Source organism: Mustela nigripes, chromosome 2 (assembly GCF_022355385.1).
Source record: "Mustela nigripes isolate SB6536 chromosome 2, MUSNIG.SB6536, whole genome shotgun sequence".
Classification (NCBI taxonomy): Eukaryota; Metazoa; Chordata; class Mammalia; order Carnivora; family Mustelidae; genus Mustela; species Mustela nigripes.
Window position 1 is genome coordinate 61,988,327 of NC_081558.1, and position 21,084 is coordinate 62,009,410.

General features: G+C 46.3%; 1 protein-coding gene across 5 annotated transcripts in view; it reads right to left on the bottom strand.

The window, feature by feature from the left end:
• The window catches only part of ACVR2B (activin A receptor type 2B), a 39,767-nt gene that overhangs the window by 11,153 nt on the left and 7,530 nt on the right, over positions 1-21,084 (bottom strand). For 3 of the 5 annotated variants that reach the window (XR_009402428.1, XM_059390536.1, XM_059390534.1), the window contains exons 2-7: positions 4,056-4,263; positions 3,205-3,314; positions 2,893-3,044; positions 2,670-2,813; positions 1,990-2,133; positions 1,504-1,652 (exon numbers count right to left, since the gene is read on the bottom strand). Coding sequence is in view for 4 of the 5 variants with exons in the window: in XM_059390536.1 (XP_059246519.1) it covers positions 1,504-1,652; positions 1,990-2,133; positions 2,670-2,813; positions 2,893-3,044; positions 3,205-3,314; positions 4,056-4,263 (907 nt within the window). In the remaining variant the exon portion in view is untranslated. Of the gene's footprint in view, positions 1-1,503; positions 1,653-1,989; positions 2,134-2,669; positions 2,814-2,892; positions 3,045-3,204; positions 3,315-4,055; positions 4,264-21,084 lie in introns of those variants that run through there. The other 2 variants (XM_059390535.1, XM_059390537.1) reach the window with 2 other exon arrangements.

The window sequence follows — 21,084 nt, forward strand, 5'->3', positions numbered from 1 at the left end:
TCAGGGTAGAGCTGGGCACTGGCAGTGCGCGTTCAGCTCCACCTTGTGCTAACAGGGGTGCGTGCGCTCCTTGGTCTCCCCAGTGCCTGTGTCAGTCTTGTTGTAAGGAATGAAGCTCAGGGAGCAGTAAGTGTACATGCTCAGGACCACCCAGCTCACTTACTGAGCACTACCATTAGGTCAAACCATATGGAAGAGTCAACATTCAACTACTTTTGACCTACAAAAATCACAATTTCACACTGTAAGCCTTAAATGTCATTGATATTATTACCATGAGGGGCCCCTGAGCTTTGAGTCCTGGAACTCAAGATTCTTTTCCCTCCCTCATAGGCACAGAGCTACCCTACACCAAGTCTGATGGCCAACCTCTCAGCTTCTCTGCACTACCGTCCTTGCTCTGTACGATGGAGCTGAGAAACACCCTCATCTCACAGACAACGAGTGTCTGTGAGATACTAAGACGAACCTGGCCTTGTGTTTCTGAGCGTTCAGAGGAGTGCCAGCACTGAGTGAGGACTGTGATGAACAGTCACTACGGCGGTCCTCAAGGGGTAGCCCCAGGACCCCAAAGAGTCCCTGACACTGTTTCAGGGGAACTGCAAGACCAGAATTCTTTTCATTCATAATCCATTCTTTGTCTTTGTAGATTCATTCTCAGGAAAAGAGTGTTCCAGCGGCTATATACATGGGATATCATCACTCTGAGTTAACAGAACGTGAGTACTCTGACATAGCAAATATCCATAGACATAACCCATGTACACAGAAGCTTTCTTTAAGACTTGGGGCGCCTGGGTGGCTCAGTGGATTAAGCCGCTGCCTTCGGCTCAGGTCATGATCTCAAGGTTCTGGGATCAAGTCCCACGTCAGGCTCTCTGCTCAGCGGGGAGCCTGCTTCCTCCTCTCTCTCTCTCTCTGCCTGCCTCTCTGCCTACTTGTGATCTCTCTGTCAAATAAATAAATAAAATCTTTAAAAAAAAAAAAAAAAAAAGACTTTAAAGAGATCCTGGGGCCCCTGGGTGGCTCAGTGGGTTAAGCATATGACTTGACTTCCGCTCAGGTCATGATCTCAGGGTGATGACATGTGACCACGCTGGGCATGGAACCTACTTCAGATTCTCTCTCTCAATCTCTCCCCCTACGCCCTTCCCCCCACCACCAAGCACAGGTGTGAACTCTCTCTCTCTCTCTCAGGAAAAAAAAAAAAAGGAATGTAAACAGATCCTAACCAAAAAGTTGGAGAACTGCTGAACCAACCCTCCAACTGAAGTAATGGGAGTCAGCACTTCCTCATGTGGCCACCAGAGGGCATGAGAAAACCAGCTTTCGAGGAAAGGGCCGAAGGCAAAGGAAAGGGCCAGATGGCCCCCCAACACAGAGCAGTTAAGCATCTTTATGAAATGGAAAAGCCCCCTGCCTCCACCCCAGGCCCTGTTCTCACCCTCCAACCCTCTGCAGCTCCACACCAAGCACAAGGAGGGCAACTGCTAAGCCAGGTACCTGTGGGCAATAGACGGCTTGTGGCCCTCTCCACGGCACCAGGGCACGTCCTCATGAAGGTACGAGAGGCCTCTTGACATGGTCTCTGCCACGTGACACAGTTCATTCCATGTGATGATGTTCCCCTTGAGGTAATCCGTGAGGGAGCCCTACAGGAGACAGCACAGAACTTGGGCACAGGCTCTGGGAACAGAACAGGACCTAGCCGGGCCCCAGGAGGACTGTCTCAATGGACAGAGGCAGGCTCCCCTCCTGGGAGACTGTGATCGACATGGAAGGTATGTGAAGCTAATAGGGTTGGGACCCTCTGGGGGTCAGAGGGTGTTAATCACGAAGTCACTGCACTTATTCCTAAAAATTTATCCCAGAGTTAGAGGAGTTCTTGTAGGCACTCATGTCCACACTGAGGAAGGGTCGCCTTGGGTGGAAGACCACCTCGTCTCAGGAGCCCACAGCCTGTCACAGGATGTCCACAACCTGACTCACCTTGTCATGGAAGGCCGTGATGAGCCAGAGCTCCACCTCCAGGCTGGAGCCTCGCTTCTCAGCGGCAATGAACTGCAGCAGGTTCTCATGCTTCATGCCAGGTGTGCTGAAGATCTCCCGTTCACTCTGCCATGACTGCTTGTCCTAAGGCAGGGATGCGGCTAAGCCCCGCTGCTGCCATGCCACCCTGCAGCAGGACCACCACCCCAGCCATCTGCAATCCCCCCACCCCAGACCAGCCTCAGCTCCATAAGGGAGGCAGGCAGATGACCAGGACTGAGCTGGGCCCCAGAGCAGAGGTCAATGGTGATCCCAGAGATCACTTAGGGCTAGATTTACCTGTTTTACAAACAAGGCCACTAAGGCCCAGGAAGGGAAGTGAGGGGCCCACTGCACCCACCAAATGAGATGCAGAGCCAGGCCTGGCTTTGATAAGTGTTCTGGGCACCTGCTGGGGTAGCCTGGTGTCCGAGGCCTCTAAGCAGAACCTAATGTCAAAAACAAACCCCTGAAAACCAGAGTGGATCAGGTTTTGCAAAGCCCAACCCCAGCCCTTTAAGAAAATGCCAGTGGGGCCCGCCTCTCTCTCATCCCACCTGCATAGGCCTGATGGCCCTGGGATGGGACAGCTCCAGCTGGATAGCACAGGTGGATGACCTGGAAGCCCCTTGCTCACTTACCTGAAGTGGGAAGATCTTGACAGCCACGAAGTCATTCATGAGCTGCGCCTTCCAGACGCAGCCAAAGCGCCCCCGAGCCTTGATCTCCAGCAGCTGCAGAGGCTTCAGGCCAACCAGAGGGGACGGAGGTGGAGGTCCAGGGTCCTGGGGAAGAGGGAGGGCTTACGAGGGTCTGGCCGGGTGACCCCACCTCTACCCCTGCCCTTCACCAGCCCTGTCTCACCTCGTGGATGTCCACATGGCCGTAGGGAGGCTTGCGATGCCGGTACATCCAGAAGGCCAGCAGGACGATGAGGGAGAGGCCCCCAATGGGCAGCAGCGAATAGGCCAGCACCGTGAGCAGGGTGGGGGCTGTCGGGGGTGGCTCGTACGTGACTAGGGGACACACGGAGCCCTGTGTCACACAGCCCGCCCACCCACACACCTCAGGGGCCAGACCAGAGAGCCCCACAGCCACTCCCCACCCAACTCCAGAGCTGAAAGGAGAGCTCCAGGGCCAAGGAGAGGCCCCAGCCTGCCCTCCTATGGCCCTCACCTTCTGGGCCCCCAGCCTCTGGCAAGTGGGTGAAGCGCTCGTTGCAGAAGTTGCCTTCACAGCAGCAGAAGTACACCTGGGGGTTCTCCTCAGTAGCCACACACTCCTGCCTGGAGGCACACAGTTTCCCATGGACCCCTCAGCTAAGGGATGCAAGCCTCACAGGGGCCTGCCCAGCTAAGCCCTCCCCAGTGACAGAGAAGCCCAAGAGGAGCCATCAGGGGACAGTGTGAACCCACCTCCCCTAAAGTGGGACCCAAATGTCAGGCAGGAGAGCCACGGTTCCACACAAAGAGCTCTCCTTTGCATTGGGACAGAGCACACACATCTGCGGGACAGCTAGGACCCTGGCACCATCCCTACTTGACCAAGCAGTAAGGAGAGGCCCGTCTCCCCCTACCCTTAAATGCCAGGCTCGCTTTCACATCCTGAGGCCTAGAGGGCCCTATAGCCACAGGCAGGCTCCAGTGGGACTTGGGGGGCAAATGGAAGGGGAGGGCAGGCTCCAGCAGGACTGAATTGGGGGTGGTTGGAGGGTAGGTGCCAGTGGGACTGAGGCAGGGGTGGGACCAGAAGGGAGGACAGACTCCCCCACGGGCTCTAGGAGGGGAGGGGGGGTTCCAGTGGGACTGGGGGGCGGGTACTCCAGTAAGACTAAAGCAGAGGTGTGCCAGGAGGGGAGGACAGGCTCGCCCCAGGCTGCAGGGCTAGGGGAGTGGAGGGTGGACTCCAGGGGACTGGGTGGGGCACTCCAGTAGGACTGAGGCAGGGATGGTGCCGGGAGGGGAGGACAGACTCCAGCGCAATGAGGGGATGGGGGGCAGTGAGGGCGGGCCCCAGGCTCCAGGCACCTGTCGTAGCAGTTGAAGTCGTCCAGCCAGCAGCCCTTCTTGACGAGCTCGATGGTGCCGGAGCTGTTGCGCCAAGAGGCATAGCAGTGCAGCCGCTTGTCCTGCTCGCCCTCGCAGCGCTCCAGGCCGCTCTGGTTGGTGCGCTCCAGCTCCCAGTTGGCGTTGTAATAAATGCACTCCCGAGTCTCGGCCTCCCCGCGCCCGGAACCTGTGCCCGGGAAGTGAGAGAAGGGCTGAGCAGTCCACAAACCCCTGTGCCTGCCTGTCCTGAGTCCCCGGCCACTCTGAGGGGGACTGGGTGTGGGGGAGTGTGTCCAACAGCCAGACTGACGGCCACACGCACAGAAAGGGGCTCCACAGATGCCTGAGCCTCCTGTGTGGGGGTGGGGATGGCTCCCTTGCAGCAGCAGGAGTGGGGAGACCTCAAAACCCCCATGCGTAGCATGATCACTGTGTTGGGGGGAGGGGAGACTGCTGAAAGTACCTATTCCTGGGCCTTGCCCATATTGGACATTTGAAAGGGGGGCAGACTCTACCACAGTTTTAAACACCACCACCCTCCACCTGCAGGCCCCCGCCCCCAGAACCTCCAGTGGCTCTGATGCAGACCTCAAGGACCATGTCTGGGCAAACTCCCAGAGGCAGCTTCCTGCTGCTGCTGTCCACCTCACCCCGGGAGACTTGTGTGTCCCCCACCCCACCTCAGACCCTCCAGTCCAGTGTCCTTCCTGCCTCCAGCAACAACACCTGGTGCTCAGCAGGGAAGGAGAAGGTCCTAAGAAGCAGGCCAGCATGCTCAGGGCAAGTCTCCCAAAGTCGCCACGTGGAGTATGTGCCCCAAGCAGAAAGAGGGCTGGCTGGTGGCTAGACACGTTAACAGAATCCTCCCAGCTGGGCTTGGCCCCTGAAGACCCCTGTGAGCCCTCCCCACTATTCCTGTGTCCTCTTCCACCCCCTACATGAGTGCCATCCAGGTGGCCAAACACTTCAACTCCCAACTGCCCCCTTCAAATATTCTCCTTCCAAATATATTCCTTTCCAAATATGGCCTCAAACATTCACCAAATCCATCTTTCTCACTAACCCCTCTCAGGCAATCCTGCCCAGCACTCCCATCTGCCCCAATGGCCCCCAGTCCCCCAAAGCCCTGTAATGGGAAGGAGGAAGGAGATGCTAAAGGAGGTTCCCAGGAAAGATTATGGCCCCTGCCTGAAGCCTGGGCTAAAAAGCTCTCCAGAACTCAGTGCCCTACTATGGTCCCTTTACAGACACCCATGATCAACTTCACTGCCAAAAACCACACAGACACCCAAGGGGAAACCAGCACCAAGCATCCACCTAACCTCTCCACTCTTCCTGGGCCTACTGAAAGCCAGGGACCTGATGCCACCCCAGCTGGTATTCCTGCCCCAGGAAGGAGGAAGAAAGGGTCAGAGTCACCCCCACCGATGGACAGTCAGCCAGCCCACCAGCAACCAGGAGAGAAGAACCCATCCTGACCCTGGGGGAGAGCTCAGTGCCCTGAGTCATAACAGCCCAAAGCCTCCCTCATCCTCCACTCCACGGCCAAGGTTATCACAGTGGCCATCGAGAGTGAAGAACTTGATATGCACAGTACACCCCGGGAGAAGGACAATGACTGGCTGTCAGGAGGGAAGGGCTCCCCACTGCAGATCATTCTCTAGTCAACCCACCCCTTCTGAGCTCTCTGCAAGGACAAGAGGCTCCCCCAGAGGCCAAAGGCAAACAGCACATGTCAAAGCTCCAGGTAGGAGCACATACGGCTCAAATGCCATCCTATCAGAATGCCAATGTCTAGCCATGGCTCTGGCATGCAAGGACACCAGTAAGAAGAAAAAGAATGGCCTCCCCACCACCCAGGCAGCTGGGACCCAACCTGGTCCACATGAAGGGCATCAGGGTCTACACAAAGGGGCTCATGCATGGATGCATGCTGGCTTCTCCCAGCCAAGTCCCTCATGGAGCACAAGGCCTAAGGCTTGAGGGGAGAACCTGAAGGGATGGGCAGAGCTGCAGAGAGGGAGGCTGGCCACTCCTCGATCTTGCTTCCCCCACTGCTGTCATACCACACTGCCAGGCCCCTGAACACACTCTGCTTCTGGACTTAGCACAAGTTACTACCTCTGGCTGCAGGACGCTCCCCACTTTCTCCTTTAAATTCCAGCTCTTCTCTCCCCAGAGACCAGGTGAACTATCTACTGCTTCCTCTACCACCTCAATTACCACTCTGGACCAATGGCCTGTTGTTTTTTAAAGGACTGCTTCAGACATTCAAAACGTGTAAAAATAATGTAACCAAAGACAACCTCCAAGAGAAAATAGCACAGTGAATACTCATATTAAGAAATAAAACATTATAAGTGTACTTGAAAGTCCCTTTTGAAATATCAGCCTTCCCCCCATGAGCCTGCAAGGCTGAGAAAGGCACAAGCCTGACTTATCTTGAGTGTTAGAACCAGTTCCAGACACATGACACGTAGACAGAGGGAAGAACGAATGGACAGACAGAAGGCCATGGTCATCACCTGGCGAGGGCAGAACTTCGAAGGGAAGGGACAACAGGAGGCGTGGCCTAAGCCCGCAGCCCAGACTGAGGGTCCCTCAATGGAGTTCCCATCTCCAAGCAGAAAATAAGCAACAAGCCCCCTGTGCAAGGCAAGGAGTCCCAACACTGACAGTGGCCACGGCCAGCCCAGCTCCTCTCCTCATGCCACACACCAAGCAGAGGTTCCTCTGGCCATTACCATGGGCAGGACCCGAGTGGACAGGGCTGACGAGGCCAAAGCTGCAGGTAAGACCCAAGGGCTCAAAATATAAGTGGACCCCAGACCCCGACCAGATCCTCCTTGCAGACAACTTCGAGTAAGGCAGCCTCGAGCAGGCTGAGAGTACTTTAATATGTACTATTTATGCTAATTCATTCAAGTCCTAGCTGTAACACTTCCTGAGTGAGTTAATCCATCTTGTGCCTCTGTTTCCTCATGTGTGAAAAAGGGATGATAAAAGCACCTAATTCCTCAGGCTGTTCCCAAGCCAAATGAGTTGATGTGTTTTAAGAGTGGTTATGACAGTGCTTGGCACATTAGCTGTCACATCAAGAGCCACACCCCTCCCTGCTGCCCGTGACAGTCCTTCACATTACAAGCCCCCAAGAAGGCTCCCAGCACCTCCAAAAGATTCACACTCAGAGTCCAGGAGAACCTGCAAACCTGAGAGGCTCCATATCCCTCCCATACCAGGGCCAGGCCCTGCTTGCCAACTGCAAATCCAGGGCCTCCCCCTTTCTCCCTCCTCCTCATGCTGGCTTCTGCACACACTCAGCTATTTATAGCCTCTGGCAACACTCCAGCCTCTGCCTTTTAATAGACACAGGGTTCCTGCCCGTGCTTGTTCGCATGAGGTTCTCCGACCCCCACCCACTCACTCACTCGCCTATCCCAGCAGGAGAGGAAGCTGCACTCCCAAGATGGGGTGCCAGCAGTACCCCTCCCCCATATTTGCTACCTCAGAGCCCTGAGGGCAGCCTACCTCCCAGATACCTGGGCAGTGGCTCATTCCATCCCTGAGTCACAGCCAACCCAATTGCTAGCCTCCAGACGAACTATGTATACAAGTAGCAGTGTCCCCAACAGGCAGTCCCTAGATTCCAAGGGGCTTAGACTTTGTTGGAAAGAAGACCCCAGTATTTCCCAAGCCCTCAGCCCAGGTGAGCAGAGAAACTCCACTCCTGGACACATACCACCCCCGAGAGAAATAAAAATACATACTCCACTCTGAACCAACATTCCAGAGCTTGCCCCAAAAAGACCAGTTCTGACACTCGAAGACAAGCACAGGGAGGTGTTTCCCAGTCCAGCTGGCCTTGGACACAGCCCACTATGTGCTGGGGAGATGCAGGGGAAAGCCCACCCAGATACTGCCTGGGAGGCACTGGAAGCACAACAGGGGAAGGAAGGGAGACAAAGGGATGCAGAAGTGGGGGGGCGATTAAGGCAGACCCCACGCAGGAAGATATAGAGCTAGTGTGGCCACACCTCCCCTGGGGCTCCCTGAGCTCTGGGCTTGGAGTACATCCAGCTCGGCCAACATCTCCCAGAGCAGCTTCAGACCCCAGCAACCAGCAACTGGCTGCATTCTACCCTTGGCTCCTGAAGCCCCTCGGCAGTCCCCCTCTCCCTCCAAAGGAAGCAGATGCCCAGCCCCAACCACAGGGGCATCGCAGACCAGTGAGAAAGGGATGCCGCCCACCACATCCACCTCAGTCCTCTGCCGTCAGCATGCCAAGGTGCACCCTCCTCCGGGAAGCCTCCAGGCCTCCATACTTGAGTGGGGGCCAGTGCTCTCCCTTACTCCCCAGACTCCAGGTGGAGTGGCACAGATAGAATCCACAATGCATGTATACTTGCACCTTTGAACTGGCACACAAGAGAAGAGCTCCAGCACATTCCCAGCAGCCAAACAACCTCTTGACACACTGGCTTGTTTGACTTGACCCATTTATTTGTGAGCCATCCACACTGATACGCATTCATTTAACAAACACACAGCAGGCACTAAACTAAGCATTTTGCAAATAGTAATTTAGGGGTGACTGGGTGGTTAAGCATCCAACTCTTGATTTCAGCTGAGGTCATCAGCTCAGGGTTATGAGATCGAGCCCAGGTAGGGCTCCACACCTTAAGATTTTTTCTCTCCCTCTCCCACTGCCCGCCCCAAATAAACACGTAAGTAAATAAATAAATGTATCCTAAGCTGAGGCACAATGAGGTGAAGTATCTTCCCCAAGTAACTACCAAGTGTCAAAACCAGGCAGCCCGGTTTTGGAACCCAGGCAGCCCGGCACTGCAGTCCGAGCTCACAAGGGAAGTGGCCAGCCTGCCACTGCACTTGTAGGTTATTTACAAGGGGTAAGGATCTGAGCGCGGCCACAAGGAAGCCTCTGGACTCGTCCTGTGCTCACACGCAAGCAGGGGGTATGTTAGAGATGCTGGGTCCTATCGTAAGGTAGGAGCATCTTCAACTCAACCAGAGACTGTCAAACTTTCCTCCCAAGGACCCTTCTGGATGTACCAATTCATGTTCCCAGAAGACTACAGCCCCACTGAGCTACACACTCACCCCAGTATTTGCTCACCTGATCAGTATGAAATGGTGTAGGAGAGTTTTGATCCCCATTTCTTAATTATGTGAAACTGCTCATCCTTTTGTGTTTATTAACCCCTACTTCTAGGAAATGCCTATTCACATCCTTTCCCATTTTTCTGCTAGGCTGCTTTTCCCAGGACTTGCATGAATTCTTTATATAGTCTTGGTATTAAAACTTTCTAACCTTATCACCTCACACCAGTCAGAATGGCTAAAATCAACAAGTCAGGAAATGACAGATGCTGGCGAGGATGCGGAGAAAGGGGAACCCTCCTACACTGTTGGTGGGAATGCAAGCTGGTGCAGCCACTCTGGAACACAGCATGGAGGTTCCTCAAAATGTTGAAAATGGAACTGCCCTATGACCCAGCAATTGCATTACTGGGTATTTACCCTAAAGATAAAAACGTAGTGATCCAAAGGGGCACATGCACCCGAATGTTTATAGCAGCAATGTCCACAATAGCCAAACTATGGAAAGAGCCTAGATGTCCATCAACAGATGAATGGATCAAGAAGATGTGGTATATATACACAATGGAATACTATGCAGCCATCAAAAGAAATGAAATCTTGCCATTTGCGACAACATGGATGGAACTAGAGCGTATCATCCTTAGCGAAATAAGTCAAGCAGAGAAAGACAACTATCATATGATCTCCCTGATATGAGGAAGTGGTGATGCAACATGGGGGCTTAAGTGGGTAGGAGAAGAATAAATGAAACAAGATGGGATGGGGAGGGAGACAAACCATAAGTGACTCTCAATCTCACAAAACAAACTGAGGGTTGCTGGGGGGAGAGGGTTTGGGAGAAGGGGGTGGGATTATGGACACTGGGGAGGGTGTGTGCTTTGGTGAGTGCTGTGAAGTGTGTAAACCTGGTGATTCACAGACCTGTACCCCTGGGGATAAAAATATATGTTTATAAAAAATTAAAAATTAAAAATAAATAAATAAATAAGACAGAAAAACCAGCAAAAAAATAAAAATAAGGTTGTTACCCCCCCAAAAGTAAATAAATAGCAAAAGCATCCCCTCGTGAAATATTGCCTTGGCACAGCTAAGTTAAAATTAGCTACACTGTGAGCGCGGTGGGTTGAAGCCTCTGCCTTCGGCTCAGGTCATGATCTCGGGGTCCTGGGATCGAGTCCCGCATCGGGCTCTCTGCTCGGCAGAGGGCCTGCTTCCTCCTCTCTCTGCCTTCCTCTCTGCCTACTTCTAATCTGTCTCTGTCAAAGGAATAAATAAAATTTTTTAAAAAATTAGCTACACTGTACTTCCCCATCCTTTTTTGAGTATATTGTGTTAAACAAGGTGACGGTAAGTGAGAGTATCAGAAATAACCAGATATAATTAACAGTCACTGACAGGTGCTGATAAAGTTCTTTAAATGTATATCATAGAAACTGAAAAAGTGAATAAACAGAATGACTGCATAATAAAATATTTTACAAAAAACATAGTTTCCTATTCTTTGCTTTCAGCAAAATTGAAGGAAGACTGAAATTAAGTTGTCAGCATAAAGATTATTAAAATTAGTTTTTTTAAATAAAATATTTTATTTATTTGTTTGATAGTGAGAAAGAGAGAGAGAGCACACACACAAGTGGGGGGAGCAGCAGGCAGAGGAAGAAGCAGGCGTTCTGCTGAGCAGGGAGCCTGATGTGGGGCTTGATCCCGGGACCCTGGAGTCGTGGCCTGAGCCGAAGGCAGACACTTGACGACTGAGCTACCCAGGCGCCCCTAAAATTAGTTTTTGATGGTGGGTCACCATGTGATTTTTGGTATATAACGAAGAGTTCAAAGAACTCAGTACATTGTTATGAAAATTTCTTCATAGCTATAGTTATGTAAACAAAATTTCTCAACGCTCTTATCTATAAAAATGAAAATTTTTTATGAAATTAATGCTGAATCTTGGTTCTTTTGTGTTTATAATATTTATTCACAGATATAGGACATATTTTTTAAAATTTCATATCATTAAGAGATGTGTTTTCCATAAAAAATTATATATGTTTAACAACAACAACAACAAAAAACTTTCTAACCATATAGTAACTCCCTTTATTTGTTTATTTGCTCTTCACCAAAAAGGTTAATAATGTAGATATACAACATTTTGTGGTTAGTATTTTCTGAATTTATCTTTTTCTTTTATTTTAAATCTTTATCTTTTTCTTCCAGTTCAACTTAACACTGTCTTTGACCTAGACCTGAATCCCATTATATTCATGATTACTGCTATATTTACTTTTTTTTTCTCTCTACTGCTACCACCTTTGAATATCTTTTTTTAATTCCACATTTCAGCCACTCTGGTCTTGAAATAACTCACTCTGTATCTATTCTATTACAAGCTAGCCTTTAAACTTTAATACGTACTATTTATGCTAAAGTTAATCAATATCTCTACCATCCCTCATAGGAACTTAACTGCTTTAGACCCAACTACCTCCTTCCAACAACACGTAATCAATTTGATGTAATATTGGTGTTAAATATTTAATCTGCTACCACTGTTCTTATCTGCCTTCCAAAGCAAATATGATCTCTATTGTATACACTCAGTATTTTCTTATTTGTCCAAACTTTCATCAGTTCGTCTGCTCAGCCAACCCTACATCTCTGCTCTTCCTTCTGAGACCACTGTCCTTCTAAAAGAACATCCTCCCTCGTAAAGATCTTTTGGTAGAAAAGCTTTTATTTGCTTTTCTGAAAATGTTATTTTGCCCTGTTTCCCAACTGACAGTTTAAAAGAACATAAACTTTCAGGCTGAGTTATTTTCTCTGGTCATTTTGAAAATATTATTCCACAGTCTTCTGACTTCTATTGTTGTTGCTGAAAAGTCTGCTATTATTTTAACTTTGTAGATACTCTGTCTTTTCAGCTTTCTTAGATCATCTTTTTACAGTTTCACTATGAGCCATATCTCTAAGTATATGTTTATTTACACTGCTTGGAAAAATATGCTTTTTATTCAATGATTTACTTCTATTATCAATTCTGAACAATTCTTGGCTTTTTATTAATTTTAGTATTGCATCTCTCTATTCTATGATTCTGAAATTCCTATTAAAGTATATTAGACTTGGGCACCTGTGTGGCTCCATCAGTTAAGAGTCTGCTTTGGGCCCAGGTCATAATCCCAGAGTACTGGAATCAAGTCCTGCATCAGGCTCCCTGCTCAGCGGAGAGTCTGCTTCTCCCTCTTCCTCTGCCCTTCCCCCGCTGCTTGTGCTCTCTCTCTCACGTGCACTCTCTCAAATATACAAAATCCTCAAAATATAAATAAATAAATAAATAAATGGAGTATATTAGACTTTCTCATTCTATCCAGTATTTTTTTTAAGATTTTATTTATTTATTTGACAGACAGAGATCATAAGTAGTCAGAGAGGCAGGCAGAGGGAGAGGGGGAAGCAGGCTCCCTGATGAGCACAGAGGCCAACGCAGGGCTCAATCCAGAACCCTGAGATCATGACCTGAGCCGAAGGCAGAGGCTTAACTCACTGAGCCACCCAGATGCCCCTCTATCCAGTATTTTTACTCTGCCTTTATGTTTTCCAATTCTGTCTCTAGGCACCACTATGGATTAATTGTATATGGCCTAACTTCCAATTTATTAATTCTCTCTTTAGTTGTGTCTAATTTGCTGTTTAGCTCTTCTACTTAATTTATAAATTCAATTAACCTATTTTTTCACTTCTAGAAGCTCTATTTTTAAAAACAGTTTCTTGATTAATTTTGATACTGATTAATTTTGATAGTTATTGGCATACTCTCAAACCCTTATTTTATTAACTCCATAATTTAATTTCTTGAACATTTATCTCTGCCACCTGTTAGATGATGATTTTTCACTCATGGTATCTTATTTCCTGGTGTGTTTGGAATTTAGGATCCTCAGAATTTTGGATTCTGTTTTTGGATACATATCTTATGTTCATCAGGCCTCTTCTGTGAGAATACTCGAAGGCCAAGTTTGAGGGGGCAATGTTCCAAAGATAATTTATTTTTTTGCTTCTGCCAAACTTTCTAGGATATCATCAATTTGGAATCACTTTAATTTCTCAACTTCAAGTTTCCCAGAGAACACTAGTTGGTATAAACTTCAACTTCAAGCTCATGTAAGCACAGACCCATGGTTATAAATTCTCAAGGGAAACTCCAGCCTCCCTATCAACCTAGGCCAAGACCTTTCATTATATACTCCCTTTATCAGCAAAAGAATGTTTCTTCTAGTCCATACTTTCACTGAAGGTGAAAGTTTTGTCATATGAGGGCCTCAGTCTCAATTTCATACCTTATCTCTAAGTGCCTTACACACTGTCACTAAACCTACACCTCTAAGTTTAGGGATAGGCACAGAGTCCTAATTAGAACTAATACAGTTCTAATTTTCAGTCTCCTCTTCCTTCTCCCTTACTTTCCTACATATGCAGCTATGCATATCCATTCTAATTTCTTTAACTTTTTTTAAGATTTTATTTACTTATTTGAGAGAGAGAGATAGAGAGAGCACGCATGCACGCACAAGGGCACACAAGAGAGGGGAGGGGCAGGTGGAAAGAGAAGCAGACTCCCTGTTGTAAAGGGAGCCTGAGGCGGGACTCCATCCTGGGACTCCAGGATCATGACCTGAGCCAACAGCAGTCTTGAACCAACTGAGCCACCCAGGCACCCGCACATCCATTTTAAAAGGATATTAATTCTATCTTATCCAGATTTTATGTGTCTTGCATGAGGACATTTATCAACTGTTTTACTATTTCACTATTATTGCTGAAAAGTAAATCCAGAAGTATTTTGCAAGGGTGATAGGAAGAGCTCTATATGCTTTCACAAGCCCAGCCTAGCAACAAGGAAATCAAGCCAAGTCACCTCAATTCACTTCCAGTTTCAACTCTATAAAAAAGTCCCAGACACCATGCTCCCATAGAACAAAGTGTGGGTCCAGGGCCTTCTCTGCAATCCTTGCCTTTCTTCAAGCCACACCATTTCTAAAGAATACTAAAAAGAGAGCTTCTGGGTAAAGGTTACAGATTATACACAAGTATTACTTTTTCTATCTCCTGTACTTCCATGAAAACCACAGCACAGAGAAGTTTTTAAAACATAACCCCATAGAGGTAAAACAACAACAAACAAACAAACAGAAGGAAAAAAACACAGAAGCTGGAAAGCAGACACACAAGTAGTCAATAACCACAAAGACTCCTGAATTGGTTGTGGAGAAAGCTGAAAAGCAACACAATTTCCACCCAGGATCCTCCAAAACTCAGGAATGTATGTAATCAGATGTCTCTGTAAGAGTGGAGGTGAAGATGAATCCAAAGACAGAAAGGCTGGCCAGATTCTCAGAGCTCACTACCAGTCACCATGGCTGGGGGCTGCTTCCTCCAACCCAGCAGACAGTAGATTATTTTCTAAAGAAGATAAAATAAAGAGCCTCTGGAAAGGGAGCAGTGGGAAAATTTGAGGGCACAGGTACCATACTGACACAAGACGTATACAGAACAATATACGAAGTACAGAAACTCCAGCTGTCCTCCCACCGTGGTTCCTAGGATGTTGGCAGCCAGACCTTTACTACCCTCCCCCACCAATCCCCAAACAGAAAGCAGAAGATACTTTTCAGGAGAGTCTATCTAGTCTAACTAGCTTCAAAAACATCAGATCATCCTATAGTTGGTAGGTTCCACTCAGAAGCTTAGAGCTCTCAATCAGTATTCAGGTCCATCCTTAAATATTAACAGGTCTAGAAAAGCCACGTACCGGAAAGACAGAGATAAAAACAGGCGGGGGGGGGGGGCAACTTGGAGAAAACAGAGATTATGCAGGGAGAAGATAACTTCACTTTACAAAAATCCTATCAATACCTTCAGAGAGCTAAAAAAAAGAAAGCCAATGCACTCATGAAAAATAAACAGAATGGCATTGTTAAAAAATCAGAGAATGAAAGAGCTTTAAAAAAAATTTTTTTAAATATATATTATACATACACACATACATATATGGTGGCAGAAATTAAAACCAACAGGAATAAAAGATAACACTGAAGTAATCTCACAAAGTCAAGTAAACACACACAAATACAGAAAATATGAGAGAAAACAGAAAAGGAATCTAGAGGCCCAGTCCAGAAGTTCAAGACCTAAGTAACAGGAGTTGTGGAAGGAGAAAACAAAAGAGAAGAAATCAAAGACCATCACAGTGAATGAAAACAGGCCTCCCAGCAAGGCCTATCACTGTGAAATTTCACCACAGTGGGGACAAGAAAAGAACCCATAACAAATGTCTATCAAGAGAGAAATGTCACCTATAAAAAATTAGGAATCAATGGCTTTATACTTCCTGCAGCCAACTGGGGGGGGGGGGGTCCTATTTATAAGCTCATACCCACTCAACTATTAATGAAATGTGAAGGAAGAAAAGAGAAAAGTAAGATCACCCTTTCTCAAAAAGGTACTAGAGGATACACTTCACCAAACAAAAAAAAGATACAACAAGGATACAAAAACCCAAAGATGCAACACAAGAGATAGTGATAGGTATCTTAAAGATGAAAACCAAAGGAGATACAGGGTGACAGCCACACTGGGATGGGAGCCAGAGTCTACATGTAAACTCTGTTCAAACTGCTGGCTGACCTTTAACACAGGCACCAAACACACTTCAAGCAACCAAGAAAGCCTAAAGGAGCTAAAACAGATATTTCAGGAGCTACACACCATGGAAGAGTTTATGAATTCAGCCAATATAACCACCTATTAACACAAAAATAAAAAAATTAAAAAAAAAAAAACCACCACCAGCAAAACAAAACAAACTCAAAACAAACAAGGCTTTTAAGAGAAACATAACAGAATTCAGAGCCTCTACAATTATCATTCACAATATTTAGATATAATCCAAGATTATATAAAAAACAGGTAATGTATCTCGTATTCAAGAGAATAGATAATTGCTGGAGACTAATTCTAAAATGATCAGATGTTGGAATTAGCAAAGATTTTAAAGTAACTATCAGAAGTACACGTTCAAGAAACTAAAGGAAAATACATTCCAATGAAGGCATTGATAGGCTATATCAGCAGAGAAATAAACCTACAAAAAACGGGTGTCTGTGTGGCTTAGCTGGTTAAGCGTCTGCCTTCAGCTCAGGTCATGACCTCGGGGTCCTGGGATTAAGCCCTCATCCCACCTCCCATCTCCCACCGTGGCTCCCTGCTCAGCAGGGAGTCTGCTCTCCCTCTACCTCTCCCATTCATTCCTGATCACTCTCTCAAATATATAAATAAAACCTTTAACAAAAAACCTACCAAAAAAAGGAACCAGATGGAAATTCTAACACTGAATAATCTGAAACAAAAAATTCACAAAGACAAGTTGAAAGTAAATGAAGGGAAATAAATATACCATGTCAACATAGCTAAAGTGGTTATTAAGATGAAATTTTATAATGCTAAGAGACAAAAATGGGTGATTTATTCCCCTGTTGAAGCCCCATCAACTAGTACCACTTCCCAATACTGAAACAATTTCTCATGTCTATGAAATATCACTTCAAAAGAACTGAAATGCTTTGACTCTTACGGGAAAAGCGGTCCATTTTCCAACTTCTGTGTTTCTCCTTTGTCTTAAATTAAGCATCCGTATAGGCATGGATATATTTCTGGACTTTCTATTCTATTCCATTGTCTATTTAGCTATCTAACACCAAAAGCTTCCCATTTTATTTATTTTTTAAAGATATTTTACTTGAGAGAGAGAGAGACAGCATGAGCAGGGGGAGGAGCAGAGGGAGAAGGAGAAGCAAACTCCCTTCCAAGCAGGGACCATGTTGTGGGGCTCAATCCCAGGACACCCAGATCACTCCTGAGTCCAAAGCAGACACTTAACCCACTGAGCCACCCAGGCATCCCAAAAGCTTCCCATTTTAATCCTCAAATCCAGTAGGCCACAACTTGTTCTTTTTCTTGAAGATAGCCTTGACTCTTTGTAGTCCTTTGCATTTCCAAACTGTTTTACTCCAAGAATTAAAGATTATACCCTACAGGCTTTTTCTGCAGCTACCGAGATAATACTGTTTTGTTTTTTTGTTTTTTGCTCTGTTAACATGGATGGCAGATTAGATTTTCAATTGTTAAACCAGTTAAAATAGTTGAGACTAAACAGTTGGCCATGATGTTTTGTTTTGTTTTTTACATATTGCTAGATTCTATTTGTGAATGTTTTAAAGACTTTTGCATCTTATATTCATTAAGGATATTAGTTCTATTTACCTTTCCTGCTCTATGTTCCCTTATCTCACTTTTATTGCTTTCTTTTCAATTTGTGAATTCCCTACTATTCCATCTGTCCCTTTTATTAGCTTGAAAGTTATCACCTTTCTATCCTTTAGTGATTACCCCAGAGATGCCTCCTTGAATTATCAAAACCTAACATTAATGGGTAGTTTCATCTTCATGGTGGCCAATGTAAGAACTTTTAGAACAATTAAATTATATGTTCATTGCACTCTCCATATAGCATTGTTGTCATGTGATGCTTTTATATGTATTTCAAACTCAGTAACACACTTCTTTCATGTCCAAATGCATATCATTTTCAGTGTTCATCATTCTTTACTGCATCTATGACCTCCCATTTAGATCATTTAGCGTCTGCCTGAAGAACACTCTCTTTACTTGATACCCTCACTCTTTTTTTTTTTAACTTATGTATTTATTTTAAAGAGAAGAGAAGAAGGGCAGCGACAGAGAGAAGGAGAATCTCAAGCAGACTTCCAGCTGAATGTGGAGCCAGACATGGGGCTCGACCGCACAACCCTAAGGTCATGACCTGAGCAAAAATCAAGAGTCAGAAGCTTAAATGACTGAGGCACCCAGGTGCCCTGATACCTTCATTCTTGACAGATAGTTTCACTTAATATAGAAGTTTAGGTTGACAATTATTTCTTTTAGCATTAAAGCTATCATTCCATTGTCTTCTGGCTTCCACGGTTACTGAGACGTTAGATGTCAATATAACCATTACTCTTTTGATTGTAAATGTGCCTTTTTTCTCTGGCTGCCTTTTAAGATTCTCTCCTTGGTGTTCAGAAGTTTGGCCAGAATAAGATTAGGTGAGTAAATTTTATTTATCTTATCTAGGTTCACAGGGCATCTTGAACCCGCGGCTTGACGCCTTTCATTCATTTTGCAAAGTTCTCAGCTATTATCTCTTCTGCTTCTTTTATTTCTGGTTATTTGTGTGGCTCTGATTACATGGATCTTAGCCCATTTCACTTTCTCCTCTCTGTATCTTTCCCTCTCTTCTGTATTATCCTTTTCTCTTTCCAGGACTAAGTCTGTTTATTATCCTCTGATCTTCCTGTTCATTAATATCTCCTCAGTTTTACTTAATCTCTTGATAAAATCATCCACTGAGTTCTTAATTTCTGTCCATATACAACGTAGATCTATAATACAGTTTTCGTTTAGCTCTTCTATATTCTTCCAGTTCTCTACTGAAATCCCCACTTTCATTACCTTGATCGTAGCAAGCATGATTTTTCAATATACCTATGATAACTCCAGTCTGGAGCTCACCCAGGTTTGAAGCTATTTATTTATTTATTTATTTTAAATGGCTACTTATTTAAAATGATCATGATCACCCAGTAATGAATGATATGTGCAAAATTGTCTGTAAAATAACTTGAGGCCTAACATTCCTATAATGTTACATGTATTCCTAGCCGGCAGCTAAGGGCACTAGTAACTCCAGAACATCCTAATCCTGCTTTAGATTTGTCTTCTTTTGGTTCCCCTTTGCCCCAAGTTTTTGGAGTTCCAACTAAAAAGGAGGGGTTCACCATACTTGTCCTCAGTTGAAAACTCCAATCCCTGTCTTCCTTAGCCCCACAAGGCCATCAAATGCAAATGCAACCCTCTTGGTTGCCCATATAGAAGGGCTAAAAAGAGACTCAAAAATCAAAGTCACCACCCAGGGTCTCACACATATCCTGTCCTGGTAGGTCTTCAGTATCTTCTTAGCTGTAAGTTGCTTTCAGCCAAAGATGTTGTTGCAATCTGTCCATCTCTTCCAGATGCCTTTAGAAAGAGGGCTGGTCTTGGTCATCATAGGAGGAAGCTTCCATATCTACTTTTCACCCAGCTTTTAGGCTATTTTCAGGAACACATAATAGCCAAAGGGGCTCTACCCATACAAAGAAATTGAAATCACCTATGTAGATAATCCCATCCATGGAAGTGTTTAATCAGACCCTGGAGGCATGGAAAAAGTAACTTCCACTCCAAAGTGTAACTCAAGAGGGAAAGAGAATTCCCTTTCAACCAATTTTATTATTTCAAACTGTTGGGGACTGAACTGAGTGTCTCCCCTGCCCCAAAATTCTTAACTCCCAATGTGACTGTACTGAACGTAAAGCCTTTAAAGAGGTAATTAAGGTCAAATTGGGCTGTAAGGGTAGAGCCCTAATCCTACAGGACTGGTATCCTCGGATGAAGAGGAAAGACACCAGAAGTGCATGTACACACAGAGAAAAGACCATGTGAGGACACAGTATGTAGGCAGCTATCTGCAAACCAGAGAAAGTCCTCGCCAGAAACCAACCCTGCTGGCTCCCCGAAGAGAACTTCCAGCCTCCAGAACTGTGAGAAAATACATTTCTGTTACTGAAGACACACAGTCTATGGTATTTCAAAGCCACCCATTCTATGGCTGCCCTATCAGTCTAAGGCACAGACAGTGCAAATCACCTGCACAAAGTGGGAAAGCTGACCGAGACGTCATTCATCCTAGAAACAGTACTGTAAGTCCACAGTCACCTAAATCCACAAGCAGAGCCTGACAAGTGGGTTTACACAAGGAATCCCAGGGAAAGAGTGGTGAAACAGCAGACAGCATGCTGAAGAAGCAGACTAGGAAAGCAAAGGCTCTGGGAAAAAGTTATCTCAAACTATCTTCCCTAGTTCCGTGGCCATCCGTGGCAGAAAGTTATACAAGGGAATACTGCACACGCTCAGACAGAAGTGAAGCTCACCAGAGCCCCTTCTGTCATAAGAAGCTCCTCACCAAATGCTAAAATAATTCTTCTAGAAGTGTCTCCTATATCCCCTGCCACCATGATCACTACATGTGAAATCAGGGTCCTGCCATGCCACAATCTTGTCAAATGCACTGGGGTCACCAGTGCTGGTGCTCTGTTATGCACAGCTCCTCACAACCTTCAGCAAGTGCCTCCTTCTCTCTGGAGGCTGAAGGCAGTGTAAAGCCTGGTTGGTGAACTCACACAGACACACACATGCATAGCCATCTCAAACCCAGAGCAGCATTTACTGGCAAGTCCATTGCTACCTCTCCTCTATCAACACAGGAGGCTCAGACACAGGAAGGAGCCTCTCTGGTTCTCCTCAGACACTAGACCTTGTCTGGGCACCTTTTACGAAGTGGGCTATTTCCAACCTCTGCAATCTTGCATTTTTGGAGGGGCTGGATAGAGGGGCATCCGGGTGGCTCAGTGAGTTAAGTCTCTGCCTTCTGCTCAGGTCATGATCTCAGGGTCCTGGGATTGAGCCCGGCATCGAGCTCTCTGCTCAGTGTGGTGCCTGCTTCCCCCCTCTCTCTCTGCTTGCTGCTCTGCCTACTTGTGATCTCTCTCTCTCTCTCTGACAAATAAATAAATAAAATCTTCAAAAAAAAAAAAAAAAATCCTATTTCTCTAAGTACTTCCACAGATGCACAGATAAAATGTGTAGAAGGACTCAGATGGGACCAGGTGGGGACTGAGGGTGGTAAAAGGCTCTGGTTTCTGCAGTTGAATGTATGTGTATCATTCATAAAATCAGA